This window comes from Microcebus murinus, chromosome 4 (assembly GCF_040939455.1).
Source record: "Microcebus murinus isolate Inina chromosome 4, M.murinus_Inina_mat1.0, whole genome shotgun sequence".
NCBI classification, from domain to species: domain Eukaryota; kingdom Metazoa; phylum Chordata; class Mammalia; order Primates; family Cheirogaleidae; genus Microcebus; species Microcebus murinus.
The window spans coordinates 55,877,402-55,892,814 of NC_134107.1; the positions used below are offsets into that span (position 1 = coordinate 55,877,402).

At 37.0% G+C, this 15,413-nt stretch overlaps 1 protein-coding gene across 1 annotated transcript; it reads right to left on the reverse strand.

Annotated features, from left to right (window-relative positions):
* Window positions 1–14,465: 14,465 nt before the first annotated feature.
* Window positions 14,466–15,413, reverse strand: LOC105883500 (olfactory receptor 51L1-like). The gene has a single exon (XM_012786625.2). The coding sequence runs from the start codon at window positions 15,411–15,413 to the stop codon at window positions 14,466–14,468; it is 948 nt and encodes a 315-aa protein (XP_012642079.1).

Consider the following 15,413-nt stretch of genomic DNA (forward strand, 5'->3'; position numbering starts at 1 on the left):
TTTCTTATGTCTGGAGTCTGGGGATCTTGGCCTAGGCAGATGCAAAGGATCTAACCTGGGGTAAAATACATAAAAGTTAACAAATTATAGACTGAGAAGGACCTGGAAATTCCTCTGCCTATAAACTCATTTCCTTCCTCCTATTCCATATCCCAGTCCAATTTGGTCTTCAATACAATATAAATGTGTGGAGTCATAGAAATAGATATCTAAGATAAGATAATAATAATATGTATTATTCACAGTTCAAACTAATCTCCACGATGTATATAAGTGGTAAGAATTTAATGTTTACCATTTCTCTAGCAAGAAATGGTATTGAATAGTTTAAGAAGACACGGTTGAAAAGACATCAACATAAAGAAAGCTGTAATCTATCAGATATTCTATATATTCCCGTTAGAGCACCTTGAATTTTCAGGGACTAATGAGGACAGGAGACAAGAGTAACATTGCCTCAGTGTTAGTGTAGAATTTCCCAGGAAATAAAGACTTTAAATGCCCATCCCCGCCACTCCAAACAGCATCAAAGACTGCTCTTTTCTGGGGGACAGAATTATCTGGATTTACCTGGATCAAATCTGCCTAAAATGGGCTCAATTCTCCATGTTCATTTCACAATCTCTTGCAATGAGCACTTTGTTTTTTACACATTGGAGAGAGAAAAAAGTAGAAAATAGTCTATGTTACAAAAGTTAATGGAAAGAAGTATTTTTGCCCACTGGAATTCCTGTTAGAGGAAAGAAGTGTTCTGTCCATTGAAAAATTCCTCTCCCATTGCCAATTCACATATTAAATCATAGTTAATCAATGTTTACTTGTGTGTATGGCACGATGGGAAGGAGTATGTATCATTCAGACTATGTTTCTGAAACTGCGGAAATGATAGCATTTTTAATGAATTACGACCCCCAAATTTTAATTCATGATGTCACTTTAATTCATGATGGCAGAAGTGCTGATGCCTTCCCAAACCCTGCCTGAGAAGGCGAGTTGCATCTCTTTAACATTATCCAAGAGAAATCCATCTTACAAGGAGCGAGGAAGAGACCTCTGCATGCCAACCTGTATCTGTGAGGAGACCTCCATGTCTCAGGATGGGAGGTCAATCAAAATCTCTGTATTAGATACATACTTGGAGGGAAAGATACATTTATCTTATATTCTTATATATTCTTTATCTCATCAGATAAAGAATATAGGCCTGACTCCCTGCTGGAAACAATTTAAAAAACATGACTGGGGGAAATGTATTGGAGATGAGAATGCTAAAGGTACTGAACGGTGGGATAGAATTGAATCTTCAGCCATGGCTTTAAATCCCCATTTTCTACTTTGTAGTGGGCTGATTCTTTGAGCTTGACCTTTAAATCTTTGAGCTTGACCTTTAGAATGGCAGAGGGTAATCATATCTGTATTAAAAATTAAGGGGGGTTAATATAATACTATATACAAAAGAACCTTATCAACTGTACAGTAATTATCAGTTACAAGAAAGTAATACTGGCCATTATATCTTTAGGGTAGATCCATGACTTCTCACTAAGAGAGAAACTTTACTGATGACATAAGGTGTTTCTTGACTCCGAACCACTCTGATACTCTGGGTCTTACCGGTTTTGTGATTAGGGATATATACTCCCTTTCAATGCCACCCTTCCATGCCTCAATTCAGCCTATTAGTAGTCTAAGTAATTTACTTTCTATTTATAATCTTGATATTTTGACATGGTTTTAGAAATTTCCTTTTATTGATTAGAGTGTACCCATTATTTTATTTGTATATCTTATTTATTACTTCCAGATATCATGTCTTGAAGTTTTAGATTTCAGAGCAACATGTTAAAGAAGTGGGATTGCTGATTGGTGCATCAGATTGTCTCAATGGAATCCTGGCTCAGGCACTTTCTGTCTGGCTCATCATTTCTCCATCTGTAAAGCAAGTCATTAAAAATGAAATGTCCAATTTTGAATCAAAAGTATAATTTATTATATCTCAAACAAGAAGCAGTACAATTAACCAAAGTACACGCTTCCACAGTTTTGCCATCTTAATGGTAGCTTGTTTATGCCCCCAACAAAGAAGCCTGGAGAGGAAGGGTGATGAAATGACAGAAGGTCTTTTCCACACCTTGTTGAGCATTCACTATTTTTTCCTTGCAAGAAGTGGTCCAAATGTGGAAGAAGTGGTAGTCAGTTGGTACAAGGTCAGGTGAATATGGTGCATGACACAGAGTTTGCAAGTCCAGCTTCTGTAGTTTGAGCAGCATTGTTTGTGCGACATGTAGTCAAGCTTTGTCTTGCAAGAAGATTGGCCTGTCTCTACCAGTTTCTGCTGTTTAATGGCAAGCATCCTCATCATTTCATCCAACTGGTTGCTGTAATCAATTGACCTGGTTTCATGAAGCTGTAGTGGATAATACCAGTGCTGGACCACCAATCAGACACCATTAGCTTTTTTTGATGAATATTTGGTTTTGGACTGTTTTTGGCGCTTCATCTTTATCCAACCATTGTGCTGAATGCTTGAAATTTTCAAAAAGAATTCATTTTTCATCAAACCTAACAATAGGGTATAGAAATAGTTTGCCTTTATGTGTTAACAGCAAAGAAAGGCAAGCTTCCAGACGATTTCTCTTCTGACACTCATTTAATTCATATGGAACTCATCTATCCAGCTTCTTTACCTTGTCAATTTGTTTCAAATGGTTCAATTTTGTTGGAATAGTAATGTTAAACCTTGCTGCTAATTCATGAGTAGATTGAAATGGATTCACTACCACGATAGTTTTCAGCTCATCATTATCCACCTTGGTCTCAGGTCATGCATGTGGCTCATTTTCAAGATTAAAATCACCTGAATGAAACTTCTCAAACTATCGATGTATTGTGCTTTCATTAGCTACATCCTTCCCAAACACTTCATTGATATGTTGAGCTGTCTGCACTGCATTGGTTCCATTACAGAACTCATATTTGAAAATAATACAAATTTTTTACTTATCCAGAGTTTTACAAAAATTACTCTAAAAATATGTTAGATAATCAGAAGCCAAAAATGTATGTTTGAAAGACTGAGGATGTACCTTCACAATAAACGTAAAATAAAAAATGTAAAAGGGAAATGTCAGGGATAGAGTAACTGTGCAACTTAGTACTTAAGGAAATTGGACATCTCATACTTAATATCCTCAATCCTATCAAGACCTGTATGCTTACTTGAAGCTTAAACAAGTTAATGTACATGGAGCAGTTAGCATACAATACTTGCAACAAATGCAATTATTGTTGGTGTAAATAATAATTATATCAATGGTATTATGAATTTAAGTCAAACATTTAATTTTTATCCAAGCATTTTTTTTTTTAGTTTACTCATTTTTCTCTCCGTCCTTGTGGATAATATTCAGTTTTTGAAATTAAGAAGTTTCTTAGTTGTCTAAAATTGTCTAGATTGAAGATATTGATTTTTTATCTTTAACCCAGCTTTATTATACTGAGACCTCTCAATTGTCTAGAATGACTCAAAGAAATAATTTGATCCTGCTTCCTGAAGAAGAGACATTGGTTCTCACACATATTAGAAAGTTCCACTACTTTCCACAATCTCCTCTGAGCATTAAATAACAACAACAAAAACATTTGCATGAGAAATAAGTAACTGTGTATAACCACCATTGTAGTACTAAATGCCATCTACCATGTAAAAGGAAGCAGGTAAATATTTGAGGGATGGTAGGCCTGTCCGTGACAGGGGTTACAGGGGACAAGTCATCTGGAATCCAGCCTAAACTCAGTTTTGTCATCTTTATTGCCTGTTTGCTGGTACGTTATTGTTAAGGACATCAATAAAAAAGTGAATAAGGCCTGTACAAAACATCACATGTACCTTATAAAGATATATAATCATTATGTAACCATAATAATTTTAGAAAATTTTAAAAATTAAAAAAGTGAATAAAACTGATTTTAAAATACCTATCTCCTAGCACTTCAAGATAGCCTGGTGGAGGGGATGTTAGTGGCATATGAACAAGGTCCATAAATATGAATTAATAAGAACAGTGATTTTTGTTCTCCTGTGCCACTGTGTAAAATGAAAGAAAAATTCTATCTCATATATGTATCTTCTCTGAATTACATATTAATACTTCTTAGTGCCTGTGAAACTTCACTGAGGATATTTAAGTCCTTGGCTTGACTCCTGTATAAATCCTGACACAGGATTATCTTTCTTTGCCTTTTCTTTCCTGGATATTACTGTTTGTTTCTCTGATTTTTTTTTTTTTTTCTGGTTGCTGTTATTATTTGCTTTGCTTTTCTATTTTTTTTTTCTTTTCTGTTCTTTCCTATATCTTCCTTTAGCATTCTGGCATTCAGTTCAACTAAAAAATTTATTTTAAAGCAAAAAGCAATGTCCTTCCTTGTTTTATAAGATCCAGCTCAGATGTCAACTCTTCTGCGATGTCTTTCCCCACTCATGCATCACTCCATCACTTCCTGTAGCGGCCTCCCACAGTACTCGGTTCTCTATATTGCAATTCAATTGTTAATATGACTTTCTCCTAGTGATTTGCAAGCTCTTCCAAAGAAGTACTAGAGCCTGTATTTTCAGCATATCACCAGGGGTTAATACAGGAGAAGGAAAAAGAAGAAGGAGGCCAACAGGAAAGAAGGGATACACTAACACAGTGATATTAATCTAAGCTGGGAGTTTTGTGAAAGTAAGACTTTGTCTTTTATCAAATAAGGGTCTCTTTGAGGAAAGAGAAATAATTTAATATTTTTTACTTCATTATACATGAGGAGTTGTTATTGTAGGAAGTCACAGACCAATGCTAATAAGTGAGGTGTGAGGGTAGAGTGGGAAATGTTAATATAAGGAGAGGTTAAAGCCTCTCCTTATGTGGAAGAGGGCAAAAAGAAAAGGAGATAAAATGTATTAATTTAGTACAATGTATCAGGCTTTCTGGAAGGGTGCTTTGCATATGTTATCATTGTATATGTCATTTTATTAATTCCCCCAAATCCTCAAATTGACCTAATCACGCCCATTTTAGAACATGGAAGAGTAAGAAATTGGTATTTCAAGTGTCTTGTCAAAGTCACAGAGCTCTGTGGCAAAGCTGAAGTTAGGAGGGAAAGAAAGTTTGAATAAGAGCAAGTGATGATAGCAGATGAGAGGGGGAGGTGGTGGTGAGGATGGTTCAGCTGAGAGAGAAATGAAGGAGTGACAAGTATTGGTCATCAGGGGAGCTGGGCTTGCGAGTGAGCAGGTCTTCAAGGTCACGTCACTGGCTGCATGAGATGGAGGGGACAACGACTATTGCTATGGGAGGCTAAGGAGAGGGGGATAAACAAACCTAAAGAAGGAAGACAGATTTAAAAACAGAATCTAGTATCTAATATAAAAACAAAACAAAAACAAAACAAAACAAAAACTGGAATTGGGTACAAAATGGAGGCTTCCCTTCCCCAGATTTCCTAAATCGAGAGAGAAGAGCTGGATAAGACAGACTCCAAATGTTCTGCCACCATGAGAGACTTTCTGCCACACAAAATTCTGTGTCCTCAAAGGAGAAGGAATCTTTCAAGACATGAGGAAAAGGGGAATTAAATGTGGCTAGAAATGAGCTGCATCTCAGAAGAAAAACTTCAGACAGGTTCAGCTCACCTGAACAGATTTTTCATCCTCCTGATCCCATAGCCTGGACTTCCATAATCCACCTGTAGTTCAGGGTAGTTGGTCTCAGGCCTCATCTCCGGCTTGCCAGCCAGAGGCAGTAAAGGAGCTGACTAGTTTTTGTATTTATCATGATTCCAGAACCATTCCCTCTCCGTCCCCCAGTTTTGCTGGTTGATCCACTGGGAAACACAGGCAAAACAGCCTTAGAAGAATGTGCTATCTCGGGGCCTACAGGAATAATTGGGCCAAGAGCAAAGGATCTCAGGCCTCTCTGGGGAGTCATAAGACAAATTTTGAGAAAATACAGAACAAGATGTTTGTGTGTGTGTGTGTGTGTGTGTGTGTGTGTGTGTGTGAATGATTTTATGTGCATATACAAGTGTGTATGTTTATGTAAATGTACATATGAGCACATATTTCTTTATGTATGTAAATGCAAGTATATGAATAATCATCCATGCTCCTTTATGTTGAATTTTATTTGCAAGTTTGTATGAAACTAGGAGCATATATATCTTCCCATATATACGTACCAATTGAATGTGTGTGCATTCATGTCTTTATATGTATATGCATGCATTGCATTTCTCTAAACACATATATATTTGTATAATATGTATCTTTAAACATCCTTCTTAAATACTCTATTTAAATACTCTATTTAAACATCCTTCTTAAATACTCTTATTCATTCTAGTATCTTAAACCTTATTGGTTATGGTCATTCTTGTGTCCTACTGGTACAGGCAGCAATTACTTTGTGCTGAAGATGTCAAAGTGTGACCTAAGAAGTTCTGTGAATTTGTATATTTTACTAAAAGGCTGGTTTTTTCCTTATGTTAGTGACTCAAGGACACACCTTAATCATATCACCACATACAGGTTTGACATAATTTTGATCTCAATTTATCTCTGTGGTTGTAATCTAGGCTTTTATATCTCTCCTGGGTACATTTTCTTTGTTGTGTGGGATCCTGAGGAAGTAGGACCCTGGTTCACTGCGTTATTATAATTCAGGATCCGACTCATGCTACCCTCTGCACTGAGCTTTCATGAATCACCCACAGAACTTGAAGTCGAAGAACATGATTTTGCTGACTGTTTTCCCTCTTTGATTTCACTTTTTAGTTGTGAATATATGAATGGTCTCTGAACCCTAGTTTCCTTTTCTTTGAAATAGGGATAGTTGTACATTCTTCACAGGGAAAAAGGAACGTTCAATAAGAACACATAGTTGAAAATCCTGAAAAAAAAACAGTAGGTACTAAAAATCTTATTTAACTGTACTTCATCACCAGCAGATTCCCACTCCCAAATAAATCATTCCCACAGTTCCCTTTACAATTAGCCCTTGGCCTTCTCTGGCTCTCCTCTTCCTCTGCCCCTTGCCTGAGACCCACCACTGATATTTTGTTTTGGACTCTGCTAGTGGCCCCTCAGCCATCAGCCTGAGATCTCATCCTAACCACACTCCCCACAAGTGGTCACTTCCCAGCTTCCCCTGCATCTCCTGTGTCTAGATCTGGGAGTTTTCCAGGCCAGAGTTGCAAGGGTGATTCCTTCCTTTTCAGCTGCTCAATTGCTCCTATCTTTTGAATTCTTACCCAGTAATGATAAGCCTAGCCATGCAAACACTCATCTCATGACAATGTTCTCGATCACTTTGTACTTTACAGGCTTGTGAGTAGGATTCCTGACCCAGTCTGGTTTCCAGGGGAAAAGCCCATGGGTTCTTCTGACATCAACAATCTGAATCCATTTACAGGACTCATACTACTCATCGGTTTTACAAACTTGGTGTTATTTATTTATGGTTCATTGGTGTCATTTATGGTTCCTTAATTGGTGTCATTTATAGCTGGTGTCATTTATGGTGACATTTATGGTTGGTGTCATTTATGGTTCCTTAAGCAACCACACTGGAATGAGGAAATCTCTTGGCAAAACTGAGTTAATACTTATCACACGGGTCTTCTAATGACATTTAGAGATAAAGTTTACTGTTTCTCTCCCATAACTACCTTAACTTATACCCTGAGAAGATTTTTATTCTATTTTCTTTGAAATTAACAGGGATTAAGTGAGATCTCTGTTTAATAGCAGCTTATAGGTGCAGAGCACTTCTTATGTTCCAGCTGTGGCTTAGAGTCCTATCCTGGGTCCACCCTCCTATTTTATGTAAACATAAAAATTTTGAAACTGAGAATTAGAAGCTGTGTTTTGTAAATGGGAATCAAAAGAGGATAAATATGTCATGGATGAAAGACCAGGTTAGGAAAGGAAGCAAACACATTTCATAATACCAACGTATTTTAATTTATTTTGTTTCTCTGGCTGCTTTCCAATCATCACATCTGAGGGGGCCTGGATGGGCAGCTGTTTAGATTTGATAATGCTTGTTTCTGTAAATAATAAAAGCTCTTGGAAATATTTGCTACTGCCATTAAGTTGTTATGTGCTTTATGGGCATTTTCTTCTTTAATTCTCACTATATTTACCATTCCATCTTAATTTTATGAATGAGAAGCATGGGTCTTAGAGAGGGTAAGCAAATTAAAAATCATCTAACTCACTTTCATAGCAATACCAAAATCACAATCAAATTATTAATTTATTGATATTGCATTAATTATACTTCGAAATAAAAAAATTGTAGCAATTCACATTATTGAATTATGCTACTCTGAGCTCACTTCAATTTATGTTTGACTTTTTTCTGAAGTATGGCTTAAACATATTTATGCTTTTCGAATGTCTCATAATTCTTTTTGTTGCAAATTGGACACTTTAAATACTATGTTGTGGCACTTCTGAATTTTATTGTTTCCAGAGTGCTGTTATTATGTATGTATTTTTAAATAACTTATCTGAACTTAAATTTTTTTAAAAAATTGTCTTCTTTGTGGTGTATATGGCTGCTGGTGTCTCTGCTCACATTTTTTATTCTTACTTTTTATTTTTTGGTATGTTTTGCTAAGATCTCACCCTTGTGTCTGCATATTTCAGTGGTCAGCAATGCATGTTGGCATAAACTGTGCTCAAACCCTGACTCAGTAAGGGTTCTGCCCTTTGCCAATGGACCTATGTGTGGTTTGGGAATTGCATTCAAAGATCAGTCAGTTTTCAAGTCTGCTTTGACTTTTATTTTTGCTGGGCCTTCTTGGTTCTTCCTTGCACATGCTCATAGTTCCCCAGGCAGTCCTGAGGGTGTGGAGAGTAGCTTTTTCTGACTCTATGAATTCTAGGATCTCTCTGTTACATGTCTGCCTCATCTGTTGCTTGTCTAAACCTGGAATATAATTTTGAACTAGGAGATAATTTATCATTTGTCACCTATTTTGCTATCTTTACAGAGAATGCTGCTTCAGAGTTCATCTTCCACCCCAGATCATATTTTTTGTCTGAGACAGTAAGAAGTCTAAACCCTATGCTTGTAAAACTGCAGTTTTCACCAACCACACTGGATAGTGGGAGTTTAGAATCAGCTCCACACAAGAACGTCACAGACCCTCACTGATCTTACTAAAAGTTCTAAAAGTTTATCATGAATACATACCTCTCAGTTTGTTGTTTGACTTTGGTCAATGTTGGAGCCCTGAAATACTTGCTTTTGTTCAATTTTATTATTTATATTTTTGAGGAAGACTTGTAGAATGCTGTACTGTGACATAGCCAGAACCCACATATTGATGTAGTAATATTAATATTATAATATGGACAGTTTGAAATAAACTATTACACTTTTAGTTTTTCTTCTTTGAAAGTGTGACATTGTTATTATTTTTAATATGAGTACATTATATTATATATATATATTTATAGGGTACACATGATATTTTGATATAGGCATACAATGTGCATAGTCAAATCAGGGTAATTGGGATATCTATTACTTCAGTCATTTATTATTTTTTTTATGTTAGAAACATTCCAATTCCACTCCTGTAGTTATTTTAAAGTATACCCTAACTTATCATTGATTATTGTCACTTTGTTGTGCTATCAGATATTGTTCATTCTATTTAAATATCTAACTAGATTTTTCCCCTATTAACCACTCCCATTTTATCACCTAGTACCCACTACCTTTCCCAGTCTCTGGTAACCATCATTCTACTCTCTGTCTACATGAGATCAATTGTTTGAATATTCAGCTACCCCATATGCGTGAGAACATGCAAGATCTGTCTTTCAGTGCTTGGCTTATTTTGCTTAACAAAATGTCTAGTTCCATTCATCTTGTTGTTGCAAATGGCAGGATTTCATTTTTTTGATTTGCATGTGTCTGATGACTAATGATGTTGAGAATTTTTTCATCTATCTGTTGGCTATATGTCTTCTTTTTTTTCTTTGTAGCACATTTTTTTTATTTCAGCATATCATAGGGGTACAAATTTTAAGGTTTCAAATAATGCCCTTTTCCCCTTCCCCTTACAAGTCTGAGCTTCCAGCATGACCATCCCCCAGATGGTGCACGTCTCACTCATTATGTATGTATATACCCGCCCCCTCCCCTCTCCCACCTGCCCAATACCCAATTACTGTAGTTCCTATGTGTCCACTTAGGTGCTGCTCAGTTAATACCAGTTTGCTGGTGAGTATATGTGGTGCTTGTTTTTCCATTCTTGGGAAACTTCACTTAGTAGTATGGGTTCCAGCTCTAACCAGGAAAATGCAAGATGTGCTATATAACCATTGTTTCTTAGAGCTATAGTACTCCATGGTATACATATACCACATTTTATTAATCCACTCATGGATTGATGGACACTTGGGTTGTTTCCACAGCTTTGAAATTACATCTGGGAAAGTCTTTATTTCTTCTTTATATTTGAAGGATATTTTTGCAGGATATGTATTCCAAGGTTAAGGTTTTTTTTTCCTCTCTTTTTTCTTCATCACTTTGAATCTGTCATTCCATTCTCTCCTGGCCTATAAAGTTTCCACTGATAAGTCTGCTGCCAGATGTATTGGAGCTTGCTTGTGTTATTTGTTTCCTTCTTTTTTTCTTTTCTTTAGGACCTTTTCTTTATCTGTTACCTTTGGAAGCTTGATTATTAACTGCTTTGAGGTAGTCTTATTTGGGTTAAATCTGTTTGGTGTTCTCAGTTTTAATTAAGCCTGCACTAAGCACAAGGAAATAACAGTGGAAAAGAAAAGAAGATGGTGTTTCCTGCTCTCATGGAGTTAATAGTTTGTTGAGCACACCAGACACAGAACAAGCAATTGTGATTCATTTTGCTAAGGATTTTGGGAAGAGAATAATGTAACATGTGAAGAACTATAGCAGAGGGATCTAAAATCATGGAGGAGTCAACAAAAGTCTTCCCTGAGGAAGCCATTTCTAAGTTACATTTTAAGATCTAAAAGATGATGTGCTTGTTCTTCATCTGTTAGCTTCCAGGCCTCTTCAGTACTTCCATGCTCTGCTTGGAACTGCTGAGGCCAGGAGTCTACAGACTACATTTCTCATACTTTCCTGATAGCTGTCTTCTTGGTAGGAAGTGGGAAGCATTTTGGGGAGATCAGGAATAGGAAAGAAGAGAGAAGTTTCTTGTTTTGTGCTCTGTCAGGGATGGTCCTGACTGGAACTCTCCTATGATGGCAACAGTGAAATCGGGACTCCTGAGCATCTCAGCATGCAGGGCAGATGCAGCTTGGAGTTCTTGCAAAGGCAGAAGGTCCAGTGGTTCAGCAACAGGTTCAGGCTTGTGGGGTCAGCCCAGGGTGAGAACAGCCTTTTGATTTCTGTGTAATACCGCCCGCTTTTTTTTTTTTATCTTGCTCCTCCAACAGACTCCCATTTCTCCTTTTTTGACTCCTTCCAAAAATTTTCTAAACAATTTACTCAACTGAATCTCCTTTGTTGAAACACTTAGCATTGTCTTCCTTACTGGACTTTGACTGAAACAAATGAACAGGAAGTAATTATGCAAAGAAAGGTGTGGAAGTGACAGGGTTTACCAAGAAGGAAAAACAATTTAGGGAAGTGTGAGGTAGATTTCTTTTTTGTTTTCTGGGAATTAAAAATTTAGTATTCTTTTGAGCACAGATAAATCTCAAAAAATAGTTACTGGTAAAGATTTTGATTCTCAAAAGCCTAATTCACCACTGTTCCACACCTTGAAATCAAAATATTTCATGGCCTATCACTGAGAAAATGAAAGCCACCAAATGAGAACTTCTCCAACTTCCTCCTCTGCTCTATTACATTTATATCTGAATGTTACTCTGCCTCTCTTCTTCCAGGAGAAATGATGCTTTTCTCCTATTCAAAAGCTTATCTACTATCTATTTTATAGGGCCAATACCCTGACTTCATCTGCGGATCTTGACATAGACATTTTCCCTATTCTTTTCTCTACCCTTTTCCTCTCATCTGTTTAATTTTTATTGTTAGCATGTAAGCATTCTTAGATTTGTCTCATACTTTGTCATCATATTACTCAGCTCCTATTAGGTTTTTCTTTTTCCAACAAGTCTCTTGGTTGGATATTTTATATTTGTAATTATTATTTTTAAAGGTAAATTAAAGGCAGGGAATATCGGAAGGAATAAAAGTGCACAACAAAAATTAAGTATATTTATATAATTGGAGAGTTAAAGAAAAATGAGAAAAAAAATGGCAGCATCTTAGAACTTATTTCTGTCCCAGAAATAGATTGGGTGGGGGGATGGGTACAAAAGCCAGTTTGAAAGTTTTTTGTTTTTTTTAGATTTGCAATAAAGTACTCCTTGATGGAACTATAGAAATATTTTATTGTATAAATGGTGTAAATGAGAGAACCGGAAACCCACATATAGAAGAATGAAATTAAAACCTTTTCTCATATTATATACATAAATGAACTCAAATGGATTAAAGGCTTAAGTGGAAGACCCCAAACCATGAAAATACTAGAAAAAAATAAACATAACAAAAAATTCCATGGCAACGGTGGTCTTGGCAGTAGTTTTTTGGATATGACCCCAAAAGCACAGACAACAAAAGCAAAAATAGATAAATGGTATTATATTAAACTAAAAAGCTTCAGCTTTTGTAACATTTATATACGTTTATAATATTTATGTAAGAAAGGAAATAATCAAAAGGGTGAGCAGGCAACCTACAGAATGAGAAAAAATATTTGCAAACTATACATTTGATAAGGGGATAATATCTAATATATATTAGGAACTCAAACAACTAATAACAGGAAAGCAAATAACATGATTTAAAAAATGAGTAAGGACCTAAATAGACATTTCTCTAAGATGTACAAATGGCCAAAAGGTATATGAAAATGTGCTCAACATCCCTAATCACCAAGGAAATGAAAACTGAAACCACAATGAGATATCACCTCACACCCATTAGAATAGCTATGATCAAAAAGGCAAAATATAACAATATTGGTGTGGCTGTGGAGAAAAGAGAACCCTGACACACCGTTGGTGGGAATGCAAATTGGTACAACCATTATGGAAAATAAATATGATGGTTCCTCAAAAATTAAAAAGGAAACTACCATATGATCCAGCAATCCCACTACAGGGTATATATCTCCCCAGAATAAAACAGTATGTCAAAAAGACATCTGCACTCCCATCCATATATATTGTGGTACTATTTACAGTAGTCAAGATATGCAGTCAACCTAAGTGTTCATCAGTATACGAATGGATAAAGAAAATGTAGTATGCATATACAATGGAATACTATTTATTCAGCCATAAAAAGAGAAGAAAATTCTGTTCTGCCATAACATGAATGAACCTGAAAAATATTATGTTAAGTAAAATAAGCCATGGACAGAAAGAAAAATAACTCATGATCTCACTCATATATAGAATAAAAAATGTTGATCTCATGTAAGTAGAGAGTAGAACAGTAGTTGCCAGGGTTTGGAATCATTGGAATGGGATGGTTGAGGGATGGTGGTCAAAAGATACACAATTTAAGTTAAGAGAAATAAGTTCAAGAGATCTATTGTAAAATGTGGGGACTATCGTTAGTAATATACTGTATTCTTAAGAAATGCTAAGAGAATGGATGTAGAGTGTTCTCATTACAAAAATAACTATTTGAACTAATGCATATGTTAATCAGAAAGATTTTGTCATTCCACACATGTATATATAATTCAAAACATCATTTTGTACACAGTAAATGTGTACACATTTATGGCAATTTAAAAATAAATAAATAAGTCTAGGATTGGTGGCTCCTGCCTCTAATTCTAGCTCCTTGGAAGGTTCGGGCAGGAGGATCACTTGAGCCCAGGAGTTTGAGGTTGCAGTGAGCTATGGTCATGTCACTGCACCCCAGCCTCGGTGACAGAGTGAGACCTTGGCTCTAACTAAATAGAAAATAATACATAAATAAATATTTTATTGTGAGGAATGGTAGTAAAGTCATTAACTAATCCAAAAAATATGAAGTGATGATTTTACCTTCCATATTATAACAGTAATTTATTACTAATGGTATTATTGTAGAATTAGAGTTTTAACAAATATGCAAAGCAAAAAAATACAAAAATCACTTTGAACTTGCAAACAACTATGTAAAAAGTCATTATTATTTTCACGTAAGAAAACAGCAGTGACTATATATTTATAAATATATTCATAAGCAATAATAATCAGCATCAACTTTAACATTACAGCCATTTCATGATGTACAATCAACTGATCACAATAAAATAACTAAATAAAAATCACTTTGTGATAAGAAGGCTCTATAAAGAAGTTTCAACTCATTCCTTGTTTTGAATTTCTACTGTTCATCCCCAATGTCTCATTTTATCTTCCCTAGTGAAATCACCTTGAGAATGGCCCTGCGGATCTGCTGGGTCTTGATGCTGTAGATAACGGGGTTCATCAGGGGAGGGAAGAGCACAGAGACAGTGCCCATGAGGATGTGCACCAGCGGTGAGGTGTGGCGACCAAATCTGTGCACAATGGACAGGCCTAGCACAGGCACGTAGAAGCAGAGCACAGCCAGGATGTGTGAGACACAGGTGTTGAGGGCCTTGAGCCGCTCCCCTGCAGAGGCGATGGAGAGCACGGTGCGGAGGATGCTGGCATAGGAGAGCAGGATGAAAAGGACATCGGAGCCCATGGCCAGCATAATGATGCACAGCCCATAGAGTCTGTTGAAGCGTGTGTCAGAGCAGGCCAGGCGGATCATGTCCTGGTGAAGACAGTAAGCGTGGGAGAGCGCCCCAGGGTGGCAGTAGTCAAATTTCAGTAGGTGCAAAGAGGGTGCAGCAGTGATAGCAGCACTCCGCATACCCAGCACAACCCCAGCCAGGGCCACACGAGGACCTGTGAGCACAGATGCGTAGCGCAGTGGGAATCGGATGGCCACCAGGCGGTCCAGAGCCATCGCAAAGAGCACGGCTGACTCCATGAAGGAGAAGGAGTGGAGGAAGTGCTGCTGCAGAACACAGGGCACCAGGCCCACTGTCCGGGCATCAAACCACAGCACACCCAGCACTGAGGGCAGCGTGGACATGCACAAGCCCAAGTCCGTCACAGCCAGGATGGCCAGGAAGTAGTACATGGGCTGATGGAGGGAAGGGTCAGTTCGCACCAGATGCAAGATAGTGGCATTACCCATAAGGGCCACAAGGTATCCTACAAAAATGGGCAGCGAAATCCACTGGTGAGCCCACTCCAGGCCTGGGAAGCCCGTCAGCAGGAATGTAGAGAAGCTCAAGTTGGTACTTGGTAGTGTGGGCAT